The 23,469-nt window shown below is 37.6% G+C and overlaps 1 protein-coding gene across 5 annotated transcripts in view; it reads left to right on the plus strand.

The window, feature by feature from the left end:
- Nucleotides 1-23,469, plus strand: part of UBE2Q2 (ubiquitin conjugating enzyme E2 Q2) — a 104,666-nt gene that overhangs the window by 57,421 nt on the left and 23,776 nt on the right. For 4 of the 5 annotated variants that reach the window (XM_036067661.2, XM_036067660.2, XM_078079024.1 and 1 more), the window contains 4 exons: nt 860-944; nt 2,957-3,017; nt 3,780-3,870; nt 10,482-10,540. In XM_036067661.2, coding sequence (XP_035923554.1) covers nt 860-944; nt 2,957-3,017; nt 3,780-3,870; nt 10,482-10,540 — 296 coding nt within the window. The remainder of the gene's footprint in view (nt 1-859; nt 945-2,956; nt 3,018-3,779; nt 3,871-10,481; nt 10,541-23,469) is intronic. The other variant, XR_004909397.2, reaches the window with a different exon arrangement.

A 23,469-nucleotide genomic window follows, 5' to 3' on the forward strand; every position in this document is an offset into this window, starting at 1 on the left:
CCTGCTAAAAAAGAAGTGAGCTATCAAACCATGAAAAGACACAGGAACCTTAAATCTATATTACTAAGTGAAAGAAGCCGATCTGGTGAAAAAGCTACACAACTGTATGTTTCCAACTATATGACTTTCTGGAAAAGTCAAAACCAAGGAGACAGCAAAAAGATCAGTGCTTGCCAGAGGTGGGGTGGAGGGATAAATACGTGGAGCACAGAGGATTTTTAGGGCAGTGAAAATACTCTGTATGATACTATGATGATGGATATGTGTCGTTAGGCATTTTCCAAACCCACTTAGTGTACAGCACCAAAGGTGAACCTTAAGGTAATTTATGGATTTCACTGGTAATGATGTGTTAGTGTAGGTTTATCAGTTTAGAAAATGTACCTTCTGATGAGGGATATTGATAATGAGAGACTGTGTGTTGTGGGAGCAGTTATATGGGAAATCTCTGTACCTTTCAACTTTTCTGTGAACCTAAAAATGCTCTAAAAAATAAAATCCTAAAGAGAGAAAAATTAATAGTTTAAAAAAAATCATTGGAGTTTGAAATAGGTTTATACTAAGTTCTAGGCTATTGCAGGAACCATGGTAATCTAGACATGTTGGTTAGACTTTTTTTTTTTTTTCCAGATGATAAGAAACAGTAAATGAGCCAGACTTGTCCCGCATTTTATATTTCTATTGAAACTTCATAATCCTCAATTTAATTAAACTTCTTTGATTTTGTTTTTTTTTTTAATGTCGAGATGTGATCTGTTTTTATAATCTCATTGTAAACTTTCATTTCAGGTTTATATACCTGAAATCTTCAGTTATTTGACTCCGTAGATCCTGGTAAACAGCAATTTTTATGTTGCAGGGTGCAGTATCTGGGTCTGTGCAAGCTTCAGATAGACTTATGAAAGAGCTCAGGGACATATACAGATCACAGAGTTATAAAGCAGGTAAGGACCTCTGGACCTCTACTCTGTTGTCCTTATGCTGTTTTCAGTTTTCAGATAGTAAACTTCAGTTCTTATAATGTTACTGGATAGAAACAGAAATGGTTATTAACTTTATTTTAGGGATGTGAAATGCAGATTTAATCAAGTTATTAATAGATGTGGAAGGTAAAATAGGATGAGTTTACTTGCTCTTTGGGTTTTTGAAAGTTGTTTTTATGGATACCTCATAATTTTTTTGTCTTCTTGCTGACTGGGATTAACTCATGATTTTTAGCTTCTGGGAAAAGTATGAGTAATATCTGCTTTGGAAAGTAAATAAGATACATATGTTATTGTATGAACAAAGAACTATTGCTGAGTTGATTTTTATGATTTTTCCTTATTTTTTGAAAACAAAATCAACTTTTATTGTATAAGTAGTTATGGTATCACTTTAAAAATAGGTGGGTTTTTTTTATTCATTTCATAGTTTGACTTTGAGTGTTCTTTCTTGCCCAGTAAGACTTAAATATTGTGGAACCGCTCTAATTGAAGTAAAATTCCCTTTGGTTGTCAGAGATTCTAACTGTATTAAAATAAGGGAAAGAGCCAAATTTTAATATGTTTGAAAAGTTAGCTTTGTGATCCGTTCAGTAATTCTCAGAGTGACCAAATCTAAATCATTAGAGCTTACTTAGTAAACACAAAAAGCAAAAAAAATTTTCTGCTTTAGAGTGCAAGTAAGCCAAATTTGACTCTTGAATTATTAGAAGTTTTGGCATCCTGTTTTTCTTATTAGAAGTCTAAAAGTTTATCTGTAGAAACTTAATCAAGTGCAGTTAAATTTTTAAATATGGGTTTACTTTTAAATGTTAAATGTTAAATAATTACTTGTTATAGCATTGTTTGTAGTAGCAAAAAATTAAAAATTAATCAGATATAGGGTTGAATTGGTTAAATTATGGTATATCCATAAAATAAATTTCCATAGGGCGCCTGGGTGGCTCAGTTGGTTAAGCGACTGCCTTCGGCTCAGGTCATGATCCTGGAGTCCCTGGATCGAGTCCCGCATCGGGCTCCCTGCTCGGCAGGGAGTCTGCTTCTCCCTCTGACCCTCCCCCCTCTCATGTGCTTGCTCTCTCTCATTCTCTCTCTCTCAAATAAATAAATTTAAAAAAATAAAAAATAAAAAATAAATTTCCATAGAGTTATTAAAAAATTGACAATAGACTTCTTATATACTATTTTTTTTTTTTTTAAAGATTTTATTTATTTATTTGACAGAGAGAGACATAGTGAGAGCAGAAACACAAGCAGGGGGAGTAGGAGAGGGAGAAGCAGGCTTCCCGCGGAGCAGGGAGCCCGATGCGGGACTCGATCCCAGGACCCTGGGATCATGACCTGAGCGGAAGGCAGACGCTTAACGACTGAGCCACCCAGGCGCCCCAGACTTCTTATATACTAAATTGGAAAGATGCCCTGGAAAGTTGAAGAAAGATTATACAACTATGTAGAGGGATTCCATTTTTATAGAAATATTTGCATATGCATAAAAGACGAGTCTTAAGGTACATAAGATTTTGCATAATTTTTCCCCTCCCACTCACAGTCAGACAGTTTCTCAACTCATTAAAAAATCGTCTTCATTGATGGCTTTAATTATCTGTTAAGAGCCTAAGCTACTCAGCTCCAATGGCAAAATATAGCTTATAATATAGCTTAGTTGTTCTGTGTTTTAATAGCAAAGTTTCTAGATTTTGACGGTTATTTAGTGTGTTCATTTACACTGAAGTAGTAGTTATAAGATCAAATAAAGAGTAACCTAGAGGCTCCTGGGTGGCTCAGTTGGTTAAACGTCCGACACTTGATTTTGGCTCAGATCATGATCTCAGGGTCGTGGGATAGAGCCCCATATCAGGCTCCACACCCAGCTTGGGATTTCCTCTCTCTCCCTCTGCCCTTACCCCCACCTCTCTCTTTAAGAAAATAAATAAATAAATAAAAAGTAACCTACGTGCTCTATATCTTTACAGGGATTTATTCAGTGGAACTGATAAATGACAGTTTATATGACTGGCATGTTAAACTGCAGAAGTAAGTGACTCTTATATGCTAACCCAGTCTTTGTAACGATAGACTATCACAGCGGAAATTTTTTTCCCCCTAATTTGATACCTTGTATGCTATAGTTTTTACTTAGAACTTTAGACTGTGTTTCTATAGAAATAGTTCTCAGGTTGTTAAAATAAGCTGTTTCTTGGGCTTAAATAAGTGAAGTCAGAAAGAGGAAGAAGAAAAAGAAGGACCAGCTGTGGGATAAAGTGTTTCATGGAGTTAGTGAGATAATTGGGAAGTATAGAAACAAAAGTGTGTTTAATAACCTGATTGACCATGATAACCAGTTTATATTTGGAATGAGGAATTTGAGTAGGACCTCAATGTGTAGAACAGTTGTAGACAGATTCAGATTTTGTTAGTGATTTCATTTTTTCTGGTCTCATCTGTGATAAATTTCTCTCCTTGAACCCCTTGGCTAGTAATACAATTTTAGAGAAGCAGATTAATTTTTTTTGAGTTCTTGAGAAAATTTATATACATAAGACTTCCCTAGGATGACTGCTAACTTTGAATCTCCTTATGGGAATGGATTTAGAATACTGTGACCTTTTTGGACATTTAATCCCAAGGAGTCCGAGGCTGTTGCAATTTATTTTTCCAGGGACCATAGAGCAGTTTTATGTTTGAAACTTACCTGAGGGGCTCTGCTTTAGCTCTTGAACTGGTTCATTTTTGTGGTTACTAAGAAAAACATCTCTTGGTTTTTATTTGAATTGTTTTTTGTTTTGTAATTCTTAGGGTTGATCCTGATAGTCCTTTGCACAGTGATCTTCAGATCTTAAAAGAAAAAGAAGGCATAGAATATATTTTGCTTAACTTCTCTTTTAAGGTAAGAAAATGTTAAGGGGACTCCATATGCTTCTAATGGGAACGTATATTTTTATAATTGCTTTGGAGAACAGTTTGGTATTACTTGTTAAAGTAGAAGGTATTTCCTGTGGTTCAGGAATTCTCCTCATAGTATATACCCCACAGGAAATTAGTACTTAGGTACACCAGGAGACCTATACAAGACTGTTCAGAGCTGTGTTGTTTATAATAACGCCAAACAGGAAATAACCCAAGTGTCCAAGTAGAATGGAGCATTGTGTTATTCATATAAAAAGGAAAATGTGCAAAATGTGGGTGAATCTTAAACACAGTGTTGAGCAAAAGAAACCAGACCCCAAAACATGTTTTGTACAATTTCATTTACATAGAGCTCAAAAATAGGTAAAACTAAATTATATTGTTTAGGGCATGCATCTGCATCTCATTGGAGGCAGGATCCCCACCAGTGGGGTGAAAACTCCTTAGAGTGAAAAAAAAATCTTAGATATTATAATGGTCTGTGACCCTTTAAGGGACCACATTTTATAAACAACACAGTATATCTGTTTTGGGGGATAGATTAAAAAAATTTTTTTCTAAAATAAATCTAAAAAGCTTTCTTAGTGGAGCAAAAATGAAAAGGCTGAGAAACACAGATTTATGGATTCAAACTTGGGTAATTACTTTCAAGGAAAGCAAAGATGTGGTTACCATACAGTTGAGGATAGGGAGTACATCTAGGTGAGAGGGAGGGAGTTGTGAGCTGTGAAAGGGACATCTGGGGATTTCTTGGAAGCTGGCTCTGATTCTTGACCAGGGTCCTGGTTACATGGAGGCATGTTTTGTAATAGATAATGGTGTGCCTTTATATTTTATGTACTTTTCTGAATTTATAGGTTATATTTAATAGTTTTTTTTAATGTTAAGAATAAAGGTTGAAAAATAGCAATGGAATTTAGATAAAATGTAATGATTTAATATGGAATATGGATAAATGTAGTCCTTTTAAATCTTCTGTTTCAGAAAAAACTAGGAAGTGGTTCTAAGGAGTTATATTTGAAAGATGGAGCTTCTTTTTGCTATGTTTATGTAACAATTGTCTTACAGATAGGTATATTTTTTCCATTTCAGTTAGGTAGACTTCAGTGCATTAGGGACTATGGAAGGCTTTTTTTTTTTTTTTAAGATTTTTTAATTTATTCATTTGAGACAGAGATAGAGAGAGAGAGCATGAGCAGGGAGAGAGGCAGAGGGAGAGGGAGAAGCAGGCTCCCCACTGAGCCAGGAGCCCGATGTGGGGCTCGATCCCAGGACCCTGGGATCATGACCTTGAGCCGAAGGCAGACGCTTAACCATCTGAGCCACCCAGGCGCCCCTATGGAAGGCTTGAGGACATGGAGGCATCTAAAATATAATCCCTGTTCTTCAAGAGCCTGCAGTCTTTCTAGGGGAGAAATCTGTGATGAAGGCTATACTGCTTTGGAGACCATGATGAAGAGTCTGGGATCATAACCTTTATACAGTGAAGAGCCAGTAGAGGTTTTTAGGTAGGGGCATGATTGATCTTTTAGGCTTTTTATTATCTTTTTTTAAAACAATTATGTCTTCAGTATCAGAATAGGGTTTGGATAAGATAGAGTAGATTTCTGAGAGACTATTGGGGGCTTTGATTTTAATCTGGGCAAGGAGTAATGACGGATGATGGTGGTAGGAATAGGTGAGAGTAGACGGATATGGGGGGTTTTGAAGGAAGAAAGCAAAGACATGAAAGAATACTTTATACTTACAAAAAGACTATAATTTTCTGAAAGCTTTTTACTTAGCTTTTGTGTGTGTATATTTTTGTTTGGGGATATATCCTTATTTATGATTGAACTTTCCTCAGATAACCCAAATGTCAAATGTCTGTATTTGCCCTCAATTTTGTTATTATAGAAACTTTTGTGGTTGTCAGTTGTGTTGTCTTCCTAGAGAGTGAGTCTGATATATATTTACTGAAGTTGCTAATGTGACTGCATTTTCACTGATTCATATGGTGAAAAAATAAACCAGGATAGTAGGCTTTTTTTTTTTTGATATACAGAATGTTTTAACCTGAACAATCTAAACAGTTTTATTAAATCATATGCCCATGTATCCAATACCAAGCTTAAGATATAGAACCTTACACCTGAAACTGTTGTAAACTGTGTCAGTTATACTCAAAAAATTAGGGTCTATTTCTTTTTTTTAAATCAGGACCTTTGAAAGCCCCCTGTGTATCCCTTTCCTCGCACTTTCTTCTCAAGAGTTATTTTTAAGGGAATATGAAATCTTGACCAGGAAACTAAAAGACCTGTGGCTGCACTTAATGTTTTCATGATATTTTCCTACTCTAGGTAGAACTTCAGGGAGGGGATGATCTGGGAGGTAAATGGCTGAAATTCTGTTGCATTTGTCCTTCTGGACCATAACTCCTGATACCAAAAAAGAAGGGCTGGTGCTAGGGCTGGAGTAATTCTTAAGAGGGCTGGGAAGAATGTGATTGCTCTGAACTAAGTGACCTTGGCAAACTGAACTACCAAGTTATTAAGTATCAGGATTCACAGAATTGGAGGATAGCAGGTATGACTCAGAAAAAATGATTTACGGGAAGGAGCATGAACAGTATTTATGGCCTCAGATGTCCATGGTGACAACTTGAAAGTCATGAATAATAAGAAAATGGAACTTGAGATATAATATAACACAAGGTTGGGGATAGGGGCAGGAGGGAATGGAGACCTATCAGATTCGTCAGCAGCTTGGCAGTTGTGTTATGCTATGCTCTTAAGGAAGTGGTGGTCTAGTTTTTCAAGCCGTATCTGAATTACTGAGCTGAATTCTGAGGTAGTACTTTAGGAAGGGTTTATTTAGATAAATTTGGGTTCATCTAAAAAGTAGTGGCAAGGATTTGAAAGAGATTTCCATGTCCTAAGATAGCTGGTTAAATTGTAGATTTGGAGAGAAGAACATAGGGGTTCATGAGAGCTTGTTCTCAACTATTTAAAGGGCTGTGTATGTGGAGGGTTTCATTTTTGTTTTTGATTAACACAAAGCATGACATTAAAACTAGTAAGTCAAACTTTAAAGAGGTGATTTTCAACTCAGTATAAGGAAGTGATAACTATGTAGAGCCATTCAGTGAGTTTTTCAAGAATAGAATGTTCTTCATCATTAAAATTATCTTGAGAGGCCAAGATGTTGAATTGAAAACTTCATGATATCCTTATAAATCTTGAGAGTCTCAGTTTCTGAGTTAGTATACCAAGATAACTCAAATGTCTATTTTAACAGTCATCCTCATCCTCCCCAGTATAACCCTTTAAGGAACTCTTATTTCTGTAAAATATTGATTATGAGTTCCATGGTGCAGTTTATGGAATAGAGTCCTAGGTTTTGATGTGGAGGAGTTACTCTGAAGAATTACTTAAAATGAAGGTAATTCTCCCTGTCATATAATCAATTAAAAAAGGTTTATCATTCGGGATCACATATTTAAAGATCTAAAGAGTAGGAGATTAAATGAAGTTGTACTTTACTAAGCTTTGCATCTATGCCCTTCATTATATCTGTTAAGTAGCTCACCTTTTATCTACAATTTATTTGGAAGTAGATTATAATAATTGTCATTAAGTTGGCATCTTGTGTGGGTAGTAGGTTCTCCCTTGCAGTAGAAATCTAAGATTATCTGTTTTAACCACCGGAAGTGTGCTTTTTATATCTTCCTCTCCTATTAGGATTGAATTTTCATAGTTTATATGTTCCTTAGAATCTTATTTAAGGATGGGTGGAAGTAGGGAGTTTAAGTTACTGGAATTACATACGCTGCTTATTCTTCCAGTTAAAACTATATTTTTGTGTTTGTTGGAAATAAGTGGATGAGACAAGTATTTGTTGAGCTCCTTTACCCTCAGATTGGTTTAAGAGACAATTAGTTGTTTGTTTCCTTTTATTTGACCATAGAAATTGAAGGTAATTTCTCTTAGACTTCCCGTCATGTCTTTATTAGAGGCGATATGCTTTTTCCTTACCCCACTGCTGTAGGAAAATGAGGGGCAGCCTTCTGGGCTTTCTGACCACCAATAGTCTGACCTAATGCTCTTGGCCACCTTGGCTACCATTGTTGCTTTAGTTCATAAAGAGAAAAAGCTCTTGTTCTTCTGAAAATCTGTTTCCAGGACTGAGAATTTGAAAAAGAGAATTGTACTTGGTAGCCTGAGAATTAGCTGAGGTTTCTTTTCTCTTCTCTTCATATATTTTTATCAAGTCTGATGATCTTTGTTTTTTAATTAGAGCAGTTAGTCTTACTTGCATTTAATATTACTGACATTTGGGTTTCAGTCTCCCTTCTCCTAAGTGCCTTTTATTTGTCCTGTTATTCCATGTTCCTTTTTCTCATTTTTGGGGATTTTTTTTTTTTTAATTGCTCCAGTTTCTCACCTCTTTTAGCTTAGTACTTACGTGTTCTCTTACTCTTCTTTACTGCCTAACAGTTACAATGTATGTCCTTGTCAAAGTCTAACATAAATTTAATTTATAATTTACCTTTTCCTCATCAATGCAAAGACTTAGAACGTGGATTCCCTGCCAAATATGTGCTTTCATGCATTTTCTGTACTTACCTAGAAGCTATACATCATTGTTCTATAATTTAGTCAATATTCATTCATAACTGCATATTTGCTCTTTTCATGGTCTTTATTCTCTGTATTTCCATCTAGGATCCTGTTTCTCCTGCCTGAAGAATATCCTTTATTTCCTTTAGCTTGGGTCTCCTGACAAGAAAATAACCTTATTGTGAATTTATTTTTTGGAAAGTATTTGTATTGGGTATAGATTTTTAGGTTAGAAATTTCTTTCAGCAACTCAAAAACTTATTCCCTCATTGGGGCTTCCATTGTTTCTGTTGAAATACTCATAGTGCTTAAATCTTGTGAAGTCTTTCAATTTTGGAAAATTCTCAGTCTCTCCAAATACTGCTTCAGTCCCATTCTCTCATGTCCTTCTAGGACTCTACATATGATAAACCTTTCCAATACATTCCCCTGTGTGTTGTTATTTTCTGCATTTTTCTACCTTTTTCTCTCTCTCTGCTTCATTCTGGATGTGTTTTTTGGCCTGTTTTCCTGTATACTGAATTTCTCTTCCACTAAGTCTCTACTTGTGTTTAAATTCATCTGTTAAGTTATTGATTTCAGTTCTTTCTAAATTTCAGAATTTCTGTATGATTCATTTTTATAATTTTAGTCCTTTGCCAGGGTTTTCAATCTTTTCTTTCCTTGTACATATTCAGCATGGTTATTTTAAAAGCTATGTCTGATAATTCTATTTAATCTTGATCTCTTACGGTTTTTGTGTCATTTGCTTCTCATTTCCTGGACCTGTTTAAGTCTTGTGTAACTGTTTTTAGTAATAGACATTACAAATGAAAAATTAGCTAATTTTGGAAGCCTTGGATGTTATTCTTCTCCAGAGAGGGTTTACATTTGCCCCTGTCTGGCTTGGGCATTAGCAGCCCAGGATCACTGAATCCATCAGGGATTTAGGTGATGTAAAACTGGACTTCATTCGGGGCGCCTGGGTGGCTCGGTCGTTAAGCGTCTGCCTTCCACTCAGGTCATGATCCCAGGGTCCTGAGATCGAGCCCCACGTCAGGCTCCCTGCTCAGCGGGAAGCCTGCTTCTCCCTCTCCCACTCCCCCTGCTTGTGTTCCCTCTCTCGCTGTCTCTCTCTCTGTCAAATAAATAAATAAAATCTTTAAAAAAACAAAAAACCCAAAAAACTGGACTTCATTCCTTGTCAGGGCAATTTGTCATTTGTCCTTCAGGGTCCCAACCTAAAGTGTGGGAGACTTGTCAAGGCCTCTCCTTGGTGGACCCAGCTCCAATTTTTACCTCCTCGGCCCTGTGAGTGTGAGTCTGAGTTCTGCTGAGCTTCTTGACCTCTTATCTTCCTCTTCTGTAATTGAAAGAAAACCCAAGGTGGGAGGTGGGGGTGGGGGGGCCCGGAGGGAGGAAAGGCCCCGCTCTCCCGGGTTCCCTTTTTTTCCTGATCTTAGCTCTGTAATTGTTAAATTTTATCCACCTCTTCTAGTTCTCAACCAGAGGATTGATCTAAGTTACCTAGTCTATCATTATTGGAATGGTTCCTTTATATAGCTTTATTGAAAGTGGAACCCCTTTATATTTTTCGTAACTTTACCAAAACACTGTTCTGTTTGGCCGGCTGTGATCTTCTTTTCTTTTTTTTTTTTTTTGCTGTGGTTTTTACTTCATTTTATTTTTGGTACTGTTTCTACTTTCATGACCCTCATTACCGGATAATAAATGCACACATTCTTTATTCGAAATAATACTGTATTAAGGATTTTCTTAAAATTAATTAAACTTGAGGCACCTGGGTGGCTCGGTCATTAAGCATCTGCCTTCGGCTCAGGTCATGATCCCAGGGTCCTGGGATCGAGCCCCACATCGGGCTCCCTGCTCCGCAGGAGGCCTGTTTCTCCCTCTCCCACTCCCCCTGCTTGTGTTCCCTCTCTTGCTGTGTCTCTCTCTGTCAAATACAATCTTTAAAAAAAAAATTAATTAAACTTGCCCATTTGCATTTTAGGATAACTTTCCATTTGATCCTCCGTTTGTTCGAGTGGTGTTACCTGTTCTCTCAGGAGGGTAAGTTTAAGTAACTATTTTCTTTGATAGTATGCATAAGAATCATTTGGAGGGCTAGTTAAGTGCTAGGAGGCCTAGAATGCTCAGCTTTACCCCAGGGTTACTGATTCACTAGGTCTGGGATGTAAGGAAAAGCTGAGAATTTGCATTTCTACATTTCTAAGATGGTGTCAGGTGAAGCTGATGTTGCTTGTCTGGGAACCATCGTTTGAGAACCGTTGGTTATAAACCATTATGTTCTTTATAAGTAAGAGTTTTTAATGTCCCCTATTTGTATACATTTCACTGTAAAAAACCAAATGTTTTTCAGATATAAATTGTGATTGATGGTTTAGAGAAAGTTAAGATTCGAGAATGATTCTCACAAGACTGTGATCTCTGGAATAATCACAGAAAATCTCATGGGCCTAAGGACCTGGCCATCTAATTCCTTCTAAAGGTGGTGGTTTCAGTTTGGGAGAATCAAATTGTCATGCGTTTTTATTGAAGCTTATAATGCTTTTTGTGATTAGAAGTCATATAAAGGATGGTGAAAAGATCAGAATTGGTACCTGGGTTAGTTATGAAATGTTCTGTAAATCCTTAAATTAGGAGTAATTACACTTACTAGAGAATTATGAAATGCTCAGTTGACTAATTCAGCCTTGTGAGGTAATCCATATTATGGTGATTAATATCTAAAAGTCACTAGTCCTTACTTTGATCATTGCTATTGTTGATATAGTTTCATTTAGATAAAAAAATATGGATGGCTATAAATGATTAAGGAAAAGATTTGGAAAAATTTTGTTCAGGATAAATGTAGAAAAATGTTCTTATCAGATCATTTTGAAATTGATCCAACCTTGAGCAACATAGATTTTTCACATTTTGTTGTGAGAAATCCTAAGAATTTAAGAATTTATGATCTCAAGTAGTTTACCACCTAGTTGTGGAGACAAATAGATGAAGTTGAATAATGCCATTTTTAGTTTAAAAATCTGTTACGTAGTTTCTCTTCATTGCTTCTTTTTGCTACAATGGTGGTATTATCCCATTATACAAATGAATGATTTGAATAATAAGTCAGCTTGTTACTTATCCAAATAAACCTTGTAATAAAATGTTTTTTTCCATTATACCAAAACCAGCAATCTAAAAGGAGATTAAAAGTTAAAAAAATTTTTTTAAATTAAAAAAAATAAAAGGAGGTTAAAAGTATTAAGTACTTCATTGATTGGCAAATGTGAAGTGTGGACTTGAGTTCTTTGAGGTTAAAGGAAAAGGGAGTTGCTTCCAGTAGTAGTGATCTGGGAAGACTGGCAAGTAGGTGGGATCTCGGGGGCATTGAAGTATGAGTGAGTTTGGCCTCCTGGTGGAGGTTGAAGGAAAATTATCTACATAGGTGAAAAGTAAATATAATCACATATCTAGGAAAGAGCATAATGTATTCATAGCATACCAGACGAGTTTGAGTTACAACGCAAGGTGGGTAGAATTCATGTAGAAGAATTTTATGAAATTGTGCCGACAAAATATCTTATTATGGTGACAGGGTTTTTTGGTTTTTGTTTTCATTTTCTTTTTGCTGGTAAGCAAACTATTACCCTTGGATATTGAATTTCTTTCTCATTAGCTGGTTCAGGAACAGGAAAATACAGGAAAGAGAATGTTTTAGAAAGAAATATGGTAATAGTGGAAGAAGACAGATTGTGTTCACAAAGCCTAGAAGAATGCAAGACTTGTTAAGAGCTGATGGCCCTGTCTTGGGGCTCCTCAGTGGCTCATTCAGTTGAGCGTTGGACTCTTGAATTCAGCTCAGGTCATGATCTCAGGGTCATAAGATCAAAGCCCTGCAGTGGGCTCTGTCTGCACTCAGTGCAGGGTCTGCTTCTCCTCTCCCTCTCCCTGTGCCCCTCCCCCTGCTCATACAGGCTATCTCTCTCTCTCTCTCTCTCAAATAAATAAATCTTTAAAAAAAAAAAAAAAAGAGTTGATGGCCTTGTCTTAGAGTGAAGTGAGGACAACCTAAATTGGTACAGCGGGAACGAAAAGATGAATGGAAGTTGAACACTAATGTGAAGCAGAATCACAGTGACTTCGTCTTCCTAGTCAACTGTTAAATGATGGGGAGGATTTATTGGCTCACTTGGGAAGAACTAAAAAATGTTCTTAGCACTGATAAAACACAGAGTTTTGCAATCTCAGACTCAGGCTAGAGCTTAAGCACTGAGTGACTCTGATCAGATTATTAAGCAGTTTTTGTCCCATATATTTATATCCTCCATCTTTTAGCTATTATTCCTCTGTTCCTTATCAAAACCAAACTTTTTCTTTTTAAATAACAGCTTCATTGCGATACAATTCACATACACTAAAACTCACCCTTTGAAAGTATACAGTTCAGTGGATTTTTGGATTTTTCATATATTCAGAGTTGTATAACCGCTGTCTAATTTCAGAACATTTTCATCATTCCCCAAAAGAAACCCTGTACCCATTAGCAATCATTCCTCATTCCCCCTCCAACTCCCCACCCCACTGGCAACCACTAATCTCCTTTCTGTCTCTAAAGATTTTCCTGTTTTTGCACATTTCATATAAGTGGAACCATACAAAATGTGGCCTTCTATGGCTGGCTTCTTTCACTTAGCAAAATGTTTTGAAAGTTCATCTGTATTGTAACATATATTAATACTTAATTCCATTTCCATTGTATGGCTATACATTTTATTTATCCATGGACATTTGTTGTTTCTGCCTTTGACTCTCATGAATAATGCTGCTATGAACATTCACATACATGTTTTTATCTGCATATATATTTTCATTTCTCTTTCATATATACCCGTGTGGAGTTACTAGGTCCTCTGGTAACTGTTAAACTTTTCAATGAAATCCCTCTTTGCCAAAGTGGCTGCACCATTTATACTCCCACAGCAATGTTTATATAATCACACTCTTCACTTCCTGTTCACTCTTCAGCCACTGTCGTCTGGCATTAGTGGTTAATATTCCTCCCAAACCACTGTTGCCAAAAGGAACTTCCATATTGGTAAATCCAGGCGTCCCTTTTCAGGCTTTATTGTATTTGATTATCTGATTTCTCAGCAACATCGAGACATTTTTCTCTTGGCTGCTGGATGCCTCCTCTCAGTCTTTTTAGCTGGCAACTCCTTGTTCACCTAACTTCTACATGTTGGAGTTCTTCAGAATTGGTACTGGGTCCTTTCCCTTTTCTCTTTCCTTCCATTCCTGTGGCTTTTTTTTTTTTATTGAAATTTTTGAGAAAATTGTATGTTCACATGCAGCTATAAGAAATAATAAAGATTCCTTATACACTTTGCCAGTGTGATGTTTCACAAAACTATATGTAATATCACAATGAGAGTGTGATACAATCCATAGAACTTAGATTTTCCTAGTTTTTCTTATACCTCATTTGTGTGTATGTATGTATTAAGTTCTGCATAACTTGATCACCTGTATAGGTTTGTGTATCCACCACCACAGTGTAGATATTAAAGTTCCAAATAGGCAAGAATCCTTCTTGTCTTTTCAAACCACACCCATCTCCCTCTTATACAACCAATTCCCCTAACTCCTGGAAACCACTAATCTGTCCTGCATTTTTAATATTTTGTCATTTCAAAAAGCATAGTTACGTAAATGGACTCACACATTTTGGGATTGTAATTCCTAAGAATTAGATTTTTTACTCATTCTGATTCCCTGGAGATTCATCTACGTATATGACTAGTACAGTTTAATCAGCCACTTCTTGAAGAACTTGCAGCCTGATTCTAGTGTTTGGTTATTGCAAATAAAGCTACTATGAGTGATTGTATACAGATTTCTGTATGAATGTGTTTTGCTTTCTCTGGGATAGATGTCCAGGAGAACAATGGCTGGGTGATATAGTTACTGTAGCATATTGAATTTTTAAATAAATTGTTAAACTCTTTTCCATAGTGGCTTTACCATTTTACATTCCTACCAGGAATGTGTAAGTGATCTAGTTTCTCCACATACAGCATTTGGTTTTGCCACTTGTTTTTATTTTAGTGATTCTGCTAGGTAGTGATACCTCATTGTGCTTTTTTTTTTTATATATCTTTATTAGGATATCTAGAATCAACTTTTGCTTTTTATTAACATGTAATGTATTACTTGTTTCAGGGGTACAGGTCTGTGACTCCTCATCAGTCTTACACAACACAGCACTCACCACAACACATACCCTCCCCAGTGTCCATCACTCAGCCACCCATCCCCCTCCGGCAACCCTCATCTTGTTTCCCGAGATTAAGAGTTTCTTATGGTTTGTCTCCCTGTCTGGTTTCTTCTTGTTTCATTTTTTGCTCTCTTCCCCTATGATTTTCTCTCTGCCTTGTTTCTCAATTCCACATATCAATGAGATCATATGATAATTTTTTTTCTCTGATTGACTTAGCACTTAGCATAATACCATCTAGTTCCATCCATGTCATTGCAAAGGACAAGATACCATTTTTTGATGGTTGCATAATATTTCAGTGTGTGTATATTTACATATACATACATATACATATATACCACATCTTTATCCATTCATCTGTCGATGGACATCTGGATCTGGGCTGTTTCCATAGTTTGGCTATTGTGGACATTGTTGCTATAAACATTGGGGTGCACGTGCCCCATCAGATTACTACATTTGTATCTTTGGGGTAAATACCCAGTACGGTTGCTGGGTCGGAGGGTAGCTGTATTTCCAACTTTTTGAGGAACCTCCATACTGTTTTCCAGAGTGGCTGCACCACCTTGCATTCCCACCAACAGTGTAGGAGGGTTCCCCTTTCTCCACATCACTGCCAACATCTGTCGTTTCCTGACTTGTTAATTTTGGCTATTCTGACTGGTATGAGGTGGTATCTCGTTGTGGTTTTGATTTGTATTTCCCTGATGCTGAGTGATGTTGAGCACTTTTTCATGTGTCTGTTGGCTATATGGATGTCTTCTTTTCAGAAATGTCTGTTCATGTCTTCTGCCCATTTCTTGATTGGATTATCTGTGTCTTGGTGTTGAGTTTGATAAGTTCTTTATAGATTTTGGATTCTAGCCCTTTATCTGCAGTGTCATTTGCAAATATCTTCTCCCATTCTGTTGGTTGTCTTTTGGTTTTGTTGACTGTTTCCTTGCTGTGCAAAAGCTTTTTATCTTGATGAAGTCCCAATAGTTCATTTCTGGCCATGCTTCCCTTGCCTTTGGAGATGTGTCTAGAAAAAAGTTGCTGTGGCTGAGGTCAAAGAGGTTGCTACCTGTGTTCTCCTCAAGGATTTTGATGGATTCCTGTCTCACGTTTAGGTCTTTCATACATTTTGAGTCTATTTTTGTGTGTGGTGTAAGAAAATGGTCCAGTTTCATTCTTCTGCATGTGGCTGTCCAGTTTTCCCAACACCATTTGTTGAAGAGACTGTCTTTTTTCCATTGGATATTCTCTCCTGCTTTGTTGAAGAATAGTTGACCATAGAGTTGAGGGTCCATTTCTCGGGTCTCAATTCTGTTCCGTTGATCTATGTGTCTGTTTTTGTGCCAGTACCATACTGTCTTGATGATGACAACTTTGTAATAGAGCTTGAAGTACAGAATTGTGATGTCAGCAGCTTTGCTTTGCTTTTTCAACATTCCTCTGGCTATTCGGGGTCTTTTCTGGTTCCATACAAATTTTAAGATTATTTGTTCCATTTCTGTGAAAAAAGTTGATGGTATTTTGAAAGGGATTGCATTGAATGTGCAGATTGCTCTAGGTAGCATAGACATTTTCACAATATTTGTTCTTCCAGTCCATGAGCATGGAACATTTTTCCATTTCTTTGTGTCTTCCTCAATTTCTTTCATGAGTGTTCTATAGTTTTCTGAGTACAGAATCTTTGCCTGTTTAGTTAAATTTTTTCCTAGGTATCTTATGGTTTTGGGTGCAATTGTAAATGGGATTGACTCCTTAATTTCTCTTTCTTCTGTCTTGTTGTTGGTGTATAGACCTGCAACTGATTTCTGGCATTGATTTTTATATCCTTCCACTTTGCTGAATTCCTGTATGAGTTCTAGCAGTTTTGGGGTGGAGTCTTTTGGGTTTTCCACATAACGTATCATATCATCTGCAGAGGGTGAGAGTTTGACTTCTTTGCCAATTCGGATGGATGCCTTTGATTTCTTTTTGTTGTCTGATTGCTGAGGCTAGAACTTCTAGTCCTATGTTGAACAGCAGTGGTGATAGTGGACATCCCTGCGTGTTCCTGACCTTAGGGGAAAAGCTCTGTTTTTTTCCCCATTGGGAATGATATTCACTGGGGATTTTTCATAGGTGGCTTTGATAGTATTGAGGTATGTACCCTCTATCCCTACACTGTGAAGAGTTTTAATCAAGAAAGGATGCTGTACTTTGTCAAATGCTTTTTCTGCGTCTATTGAGAGGATCATGTGGTTCTTGTCCTTTCTTTTATTAATGTAGTGTATCACATTGATTTGCGGATGTTGAACGACCCTTGCAGCCCAGGAATAAATCCCACTTGGTCGTGGGGAATAATCCTCTTAATGTACTGTTGGATCATATTGGCTAGTATGTTGGTGAGAATTTTGGCATCCATGATCATCAGGATATTGGTATGTAATTCTCCCCTTTGGTGGGGTCTTTGTCTGGTTTGGGGATCAAGGTAATGCTGGCCTCATAAAATGAGTTTGGAAACTTTCCTTCCATTTCTATTTTTTTTGAACAATTTCAGAAGAATAGGTATTAATTCTTCTTTAAATGTTTGGTAGAATTCCCCTTGGAAGCCATCTGGCCCTGGGCTTTTGTTTGTTGGGAGGTTTTTGATGACTGCTTCAATTTCCTTAGTGGTTATAGGTCTGTTCAGGTTTTCTGTTTCTTCCTGGTTCAGTTTTGGTAGTTGAGACATCTCTAGGAATGCATCCATTTCTTCCAGATGATCTAATTTGCTGGCATATAGTTGCTCATAATATGTTCTTATAATTGTTTGTATTTCTTTGTTCTTGGTTGTGATCTATCCTCTGTCATTCATGATTTTATTTATTTGGGTCCTTTCTCTTTTCTTTTTGATAAGTCTGGCCAGGGGTTTATCAATCTTGTTAATTCATTCAAAGAACCAGCTCCTAGTTTCGTTGATCTGTTCTACTATTCTTTTGGTTTCTATTTCATTGATTTCTGCTCTGATCTTTATGATTTCTCTTCTGCTGGGTTTAGGCTTTATTTGCTATTCTTTCTCCAGCTCCTTTAGGTGTAGGGTTAGGTTGTGTACGTGAGACCTTTCTTGTTTCTTGAGAAAGGCTTGTATTGCTATATACTTTCCTCTTAGGACTGACTTTGCTGCATCCCAAAGATTTTGAACAGTTGTGTTTTCATTTTCATTGGTTTCCATGAATTTTTTTAATTCTTTAATTTCCTGGTTGACCCATTCATTCTTTAGTAGGATTCTCTTTAGCCTCCATGTATTTGAGTTCTTCCCAACTTTCCTCTCGTGATTGAGTTGCAGTTTCAAAGTATTATGATCTGAAAATACACAGGGAGTGATCCCAATCTTTTGGTACTGGTTGAGACCTGATTTGTGACCCAGGATGTGATCTATTCTGGAGAATGTTCCATCTGCACTAGAGAATGTGTATTCTGTAGCTTTAGGATGGACTGTTCTGAATATATCTGTGAAGTCCATCTGGTCCAGTATGTCATTCAAAGCCCTTATTTCCTTGTTGATCTTTTGCTTAGATGATCTGTCCATTTCAGTGAGGGGGGTGTTAAAGTCCCCTACTATTATTGTATTATTGTTGATGTGTTTTGTTGATTTTGTTATTAATTGACTTATATATTTGCCTGCTCCCATGTTAGGGGCATAAATATTTACAATTGTTAGATCTTGTTGGATAGACGCTTTAATTATGACATAGTGTCCTTCCTCATCTCTTATTGCAGTCTTTGGTTTAAAATCTAATCTGTCTGACATAAGGATTGCCACCCAAGCTTTCTTTTGATGTGCATTAGCATGAAAAATGGTTTTCCACCCTCCTCTGAGGTGTCTTTGGGTCTAAAATGAGTCTCTTGCAGACAGCATATTGATGGGTCTTTTTTTTTTCCCTCCCCCCAATCTGATACACTGTGTCTTTTGGGGCATTTAGCCCATTTACATTCAGGGTAACTATTGAAAGATACGAATTTACCGCCATTGTATTGCCTGTAAGGTGACTTTTACTGTATATTGTCTGTGTTCCTTTCTGGTCTGTGTTACTTTTAGGCTCTCTCTTTGCTTAGAAGACCCCTTTCAATATTTCTTGTAGGGCTGGTTTTTTGATCAGTTATTTTAGTTTCTGTTTGCCCTGGAAGGTTTTAATTTCTCATTCTATTTTCAATGACTGCCTAGCTGGATAAAGTATTCTTGGCTGCATATTTTGCTCGTTTAGTACCCTGAATATATCATGCCAGTCCTTTCTGGCCTGCTGGTTCTCTGTGGATAGGTGTGCTGCCAATCTAATGTTTCTACTGTTGTAGGTTACAGACCTCTTGTCCTGAGCTGCCTTCAGGATTTTCTCTTTGTCTCTGAGATTTGTAAGTTTTAAAATTAGATGTCTGCGTATTGACCTGTTTTTATTGATTTTTGGTGGGTTCTCTGTGCCCCGTGGATTTTTTTTTTTTTTTTTAAGATTTTTTTATTTATTTATTTGAGAGAGAGAGAATGAGAGAGAGCAAGCACATGAGAGGGGGGAGGGTCAGAGGGAGAAGCAGACTCCCTGCTGAGCAGGGAGCCCGATGCGGGACTCGATCCAGGGACTCCAGGATCATGACCTGAGCCAAAGGCAGTCACTTAACCAACTGAGCCACCCAGGCGCACAGCCCTGTGGATTTTGATGCCTGTTTCCTTCCCCAATTTAGGGACGTTCTCTGCTGTAATTTGCTCCCATATACCTTCTGCCCCTCTCTCTCTTCTTCTTCTGGGACCCCAATTATTCTAATATTGTTTTGCTTCATGGTATTACTTATCTCTTGAATTCTCCCCTCATGATCCAGTAGTTTTTTTATCTCTCTTTTTCTGAACTTCTTGATTCTCCATCATTTGGTCTTCTATATCACTAATTCTTTGTTCTGCCTCATTTATCCTAGCACTTAGAGCCTCCATTTTTTATTGCACCTCATTAATAGCCTTTTTTGATTTTGACTTGGTTAGATTTTAGTTCTTTTATTTCTCCAGAAAGGGATTCTCTAGTGTCTTCTATGCTTTTTTTTCAAGCCGAGCTTGAAAATCGTATATTTATAATCGTTATTCTGAACTCCAGTTCCTACATCTTACTAATGTCCATATTGATTAGGTGCCTGGCGTTCGGTATTGGATCTTGTTCTATTTTTTGAGGTGAGTTTTTCCGTCTTGTCATTTTGTCAAGATAAGAGTAGATGAATGAGAGAACAAAATGCTCAAAGGATAACATTGACCCCAGAGAAATATACACTAAAGAAATCAGATGAGACCCACAACCAGGGGGAAATGAAAAAAGAGAAAAAAAAAAAGAACATGATCAGGCTGGTGAATAGAACAGAGCCATACACTAGATTCTGGGTCTATTTTGGTCTGTTAGAAGAAACTGCATCCCAAAATTTTAAAAAATGAAAAGCTTACATGTATATATATACACATATATACATATATATATACATATATATGTATATATGTGTATATATATATATGTGTATATATATGCTTAAATACAATGAAGGGATAGAATATGACTATAAAAATGAAAATTAAAAAAGATTTTAAAAAAGGAACTGATAAGTTGTTTAAAAAGGGAAAGAAAAATTTAAAAAAAAGACAATTAAAAAAATTAAAGTTGAAAGACTAAAGATTCCTGGGGAAAAAACCATGCATTCTATGTGCATTATTCCCCTAGCGCTAGAGTTCTGCCGTTCTCATTGATCGGTAAACTTGGTCTTGGCTGGCTGTTCTTGCTGATCTTTTGGGGGTGGGCCCTGTTGCCATAGTTCCCAAATGTCTTTGCCCGAGCTTGACCGGTCCAGGCTAAGCAATCTGCTCGGGTTTGCTCTCGGGAGCTTTTGTTCCCTGCAATCTTTCTGTAGAGCTTTGGAGGACGAGAGTGAAAATGGCGGCCTCCTGGTCTCCGCCCGGAGGAGCCGAGAACGCGGCCCGGCTCCTCAGTGCGCCCCCAGAGAAAAGCAGTCACTCCTGTCTCCCTGGTCTCCAGCCGCACTCCGCGCTCACCTGGCCAATGACCGAGTGTTTCTATCTCTGGCACCCGACCCCGTGTGGAGTCCCCAAACCCAGCAGATCCCTGCCGTGCGCTCCTGCGCCACTCCTCCCTGGGGAGGAAGGGGCGTCTCCCCGGATCTGCCATTTGTTGGGTCCCTGCTGGAGGAGCAGTGGCCCGACTGTGCCGTGGATCACGGTTTATGGCAACCCCAAGCTGAGAGCCTGCTCCTCGGCTTCGTCTCTGCAGCCGGCTTCCCCGCTCTGATACCTGGGAGCTCTGCCGCACTCAGGCACCCCCGGTCTTTCTGTGACCCCGAGGGTCCTGAGACCACACTGTCCTGCGAGGGTTCCACTCCCCGCTTAGCCACTGGAGCGACGTCCCTCAGCGGAGCCAACTTTTTTTTTTTTTTTTTAAGATTTTATTTATTTGTTTGACGGAGAGAGACACAGCGAGAGAGGGAACACAAGCAGGGGGAGAGGGAGAGGGAGAAGCAGGCTTCCCGCTGAGCGGGGAGCTCCATGCGGGGCTTGATCCCAGGACCCCGAGATCATGACTTGACCTGAAGGCAGAGGCTTAACGACTGTGCCACCCAGGTGCCCCAGCGGAGCTGACTTTTAAAAGTTCCGATTTTGTGCTCCGCTGCTCTATCGCTTGCAGGCAGCCGGCTGACGGAGGCTCCTTACCCCTGCCGTCTATCTTCCCAAAGATCTCCTCAGATTCACTTCTCTGCACGTCCTACTTTCCTGAAAGTGGTACCTTTTCTGTTCATAGAGTTGCTGCTATTCTTTTCTTCGTTCTCCAGTTGTGTTCATAGGTGTTCAGAATGGTTTGATAGCTATCTAGCTGAATTCCTGGGACCAGACGAAATTTAGGTCTCCTACTCCTCCTCCATCTTAGAATCTCCTCATTGTGGTTTTAATTTGTGTATCCCTAATGCATATTTCCTTATCTTGAATATTTTTCATGTGTTTATTTGGGAACTTCATACGCTCTTTCATGAAATATCCATACATGTCTCTTGCCAATTTTGTAATTGGATTGTTTTTTATGGTTGAATTTTGGGGAAAAGTTTTTTTTTTTTAGTATGGTCTACATAGTAGTCCTTTGTTGTATATGTGGTTTTTAATTTCTTCCATTATGTATCTTCATTTTATCCTTCTAACAATCTTTTGTAGAATAAAGGTTTTTAGTTTCCCTATATAAATTGAAGCATAGTTGATAAATAATATCATTAGTTTTGGGTGTACAACCTGGTGATTTGCCAATTTTAAACATTATGAAATGCATACTGTGGTAACTGTAGTTACCATCTGTCACCATACAAAGTTAGTACAATATTATTGACCATATTCCCTACACTGTATTTTTCATCCCTGTGACTTTATTTAGTTTGTACCTGGAAGTTTGTACCTATTCTTCTTCACCTATTCTCCCATACTCCCCATGCCTCTTTCCTCCCACTCCCTGGCCTGGCAACCACAAATTTGTTGTCTGTATTTTTTTGCTGTTTGTTCATTTGTTTTATTTTTCAGATTCCACATATAAGTGAAATCATATGGTATTTGTCTTTCTCGATCTTATTTCTCTTAGGATAATACCCCAGGTCTATCCTTATTGTCACAAATGGCAGGATCTCATTCCTTTTTAAAGCTGAGTAATAGTCAGTTGTGCGTGTGTGTATGTGTGTATGTGTCTGTGTCTGTACATATATACATCACTTCTTTATCCATTCATCTATCAATAGACACTCAGATTGTTTCCGCATTTTGGCTATTGTAATTCATACTGCAATAAACATATATTTTCAAGTTAGTATTTTCATTTTCTTTGGGTAAAAACCCAGAAGTGGAATTACTAGATCATATGATACTTCTCTTTTTAGATTTTTGAGAAACCTCCGTACTGTTTTCTATAGGAGCTATGCCAATTTACGTTCCCACCAAAGGCGCATGAGGGTTCCCTTTCTCTATATCCTGGCCAACACTTGTTGTTTCTTGTCTTTTTGATACTAGTCATTCCGACCAGTGTGAGTGGATATATCACTGTGGTTTAGATTTGCATTTTCCTGATAATTAGTGTTGAGCATCTTTTCACAGTGTATTGGCCATCTGTAGGTCTTCTTTGGAAAAATGTCTCTTCAGGTTCTCCACCAATTTTTAAATTGGATTATTAGTTATTTTGATGTTGCATGAGTTCTTTATATATTTTGGATATTAACCCCTTACTTGATGTATCATTTGTGAATATCTTTTCCCATACAGTAGGTTGCCTTTTTGTTTGCTGATGGTTTCCTTTGCTGTGCAAAAGCTTTTTAGTTTGATGTAGCCCCAATTGTTTATTTTTGCTTTTGCTTTCTTTGCCTGGGGGCATATCCAGGAAAATATTGCTAAGTATGATTTATGTGAGTTTACTGCCTGTGTTTTCTTCTAGGAGTTTTATGGTTTCAGGTCTTACAATTAGGTCTTTAATCTGTTTTGAGTTTATTTTTGTGTATGATGTAAGAAAATGGTCCAGTTTCATTCTTTGGCATATAGCTAGCTATCCAGTTTTGCCAACACTGTTTATTGAAGAAATGGTCTTTCTTCCCCATTGTGTATTCTTGTCTTGTCATAGATTGACCATGTATGTATGGGTTTATTTCTGGGCTCTCTATTCTCTTCCACTGAAGTGTGTGTCTCTTTTTGTGCCAGTACCATACTGTT

Source organism: Halichoerus grypus, chromosome 8 (assembly GCF_964656455.1).
Source record: "Halichoerus grypus chromosome 8, mHalGry1.hap1.1, whole genome shotgun sequence".
NCBI classification, from domain to species: domain Eukaryota; kingdom Metazoa; phylum Chordata; class Mammalia; order Carnivora; family Phocidae; genus Halichoerus; species Halichoerus grypus.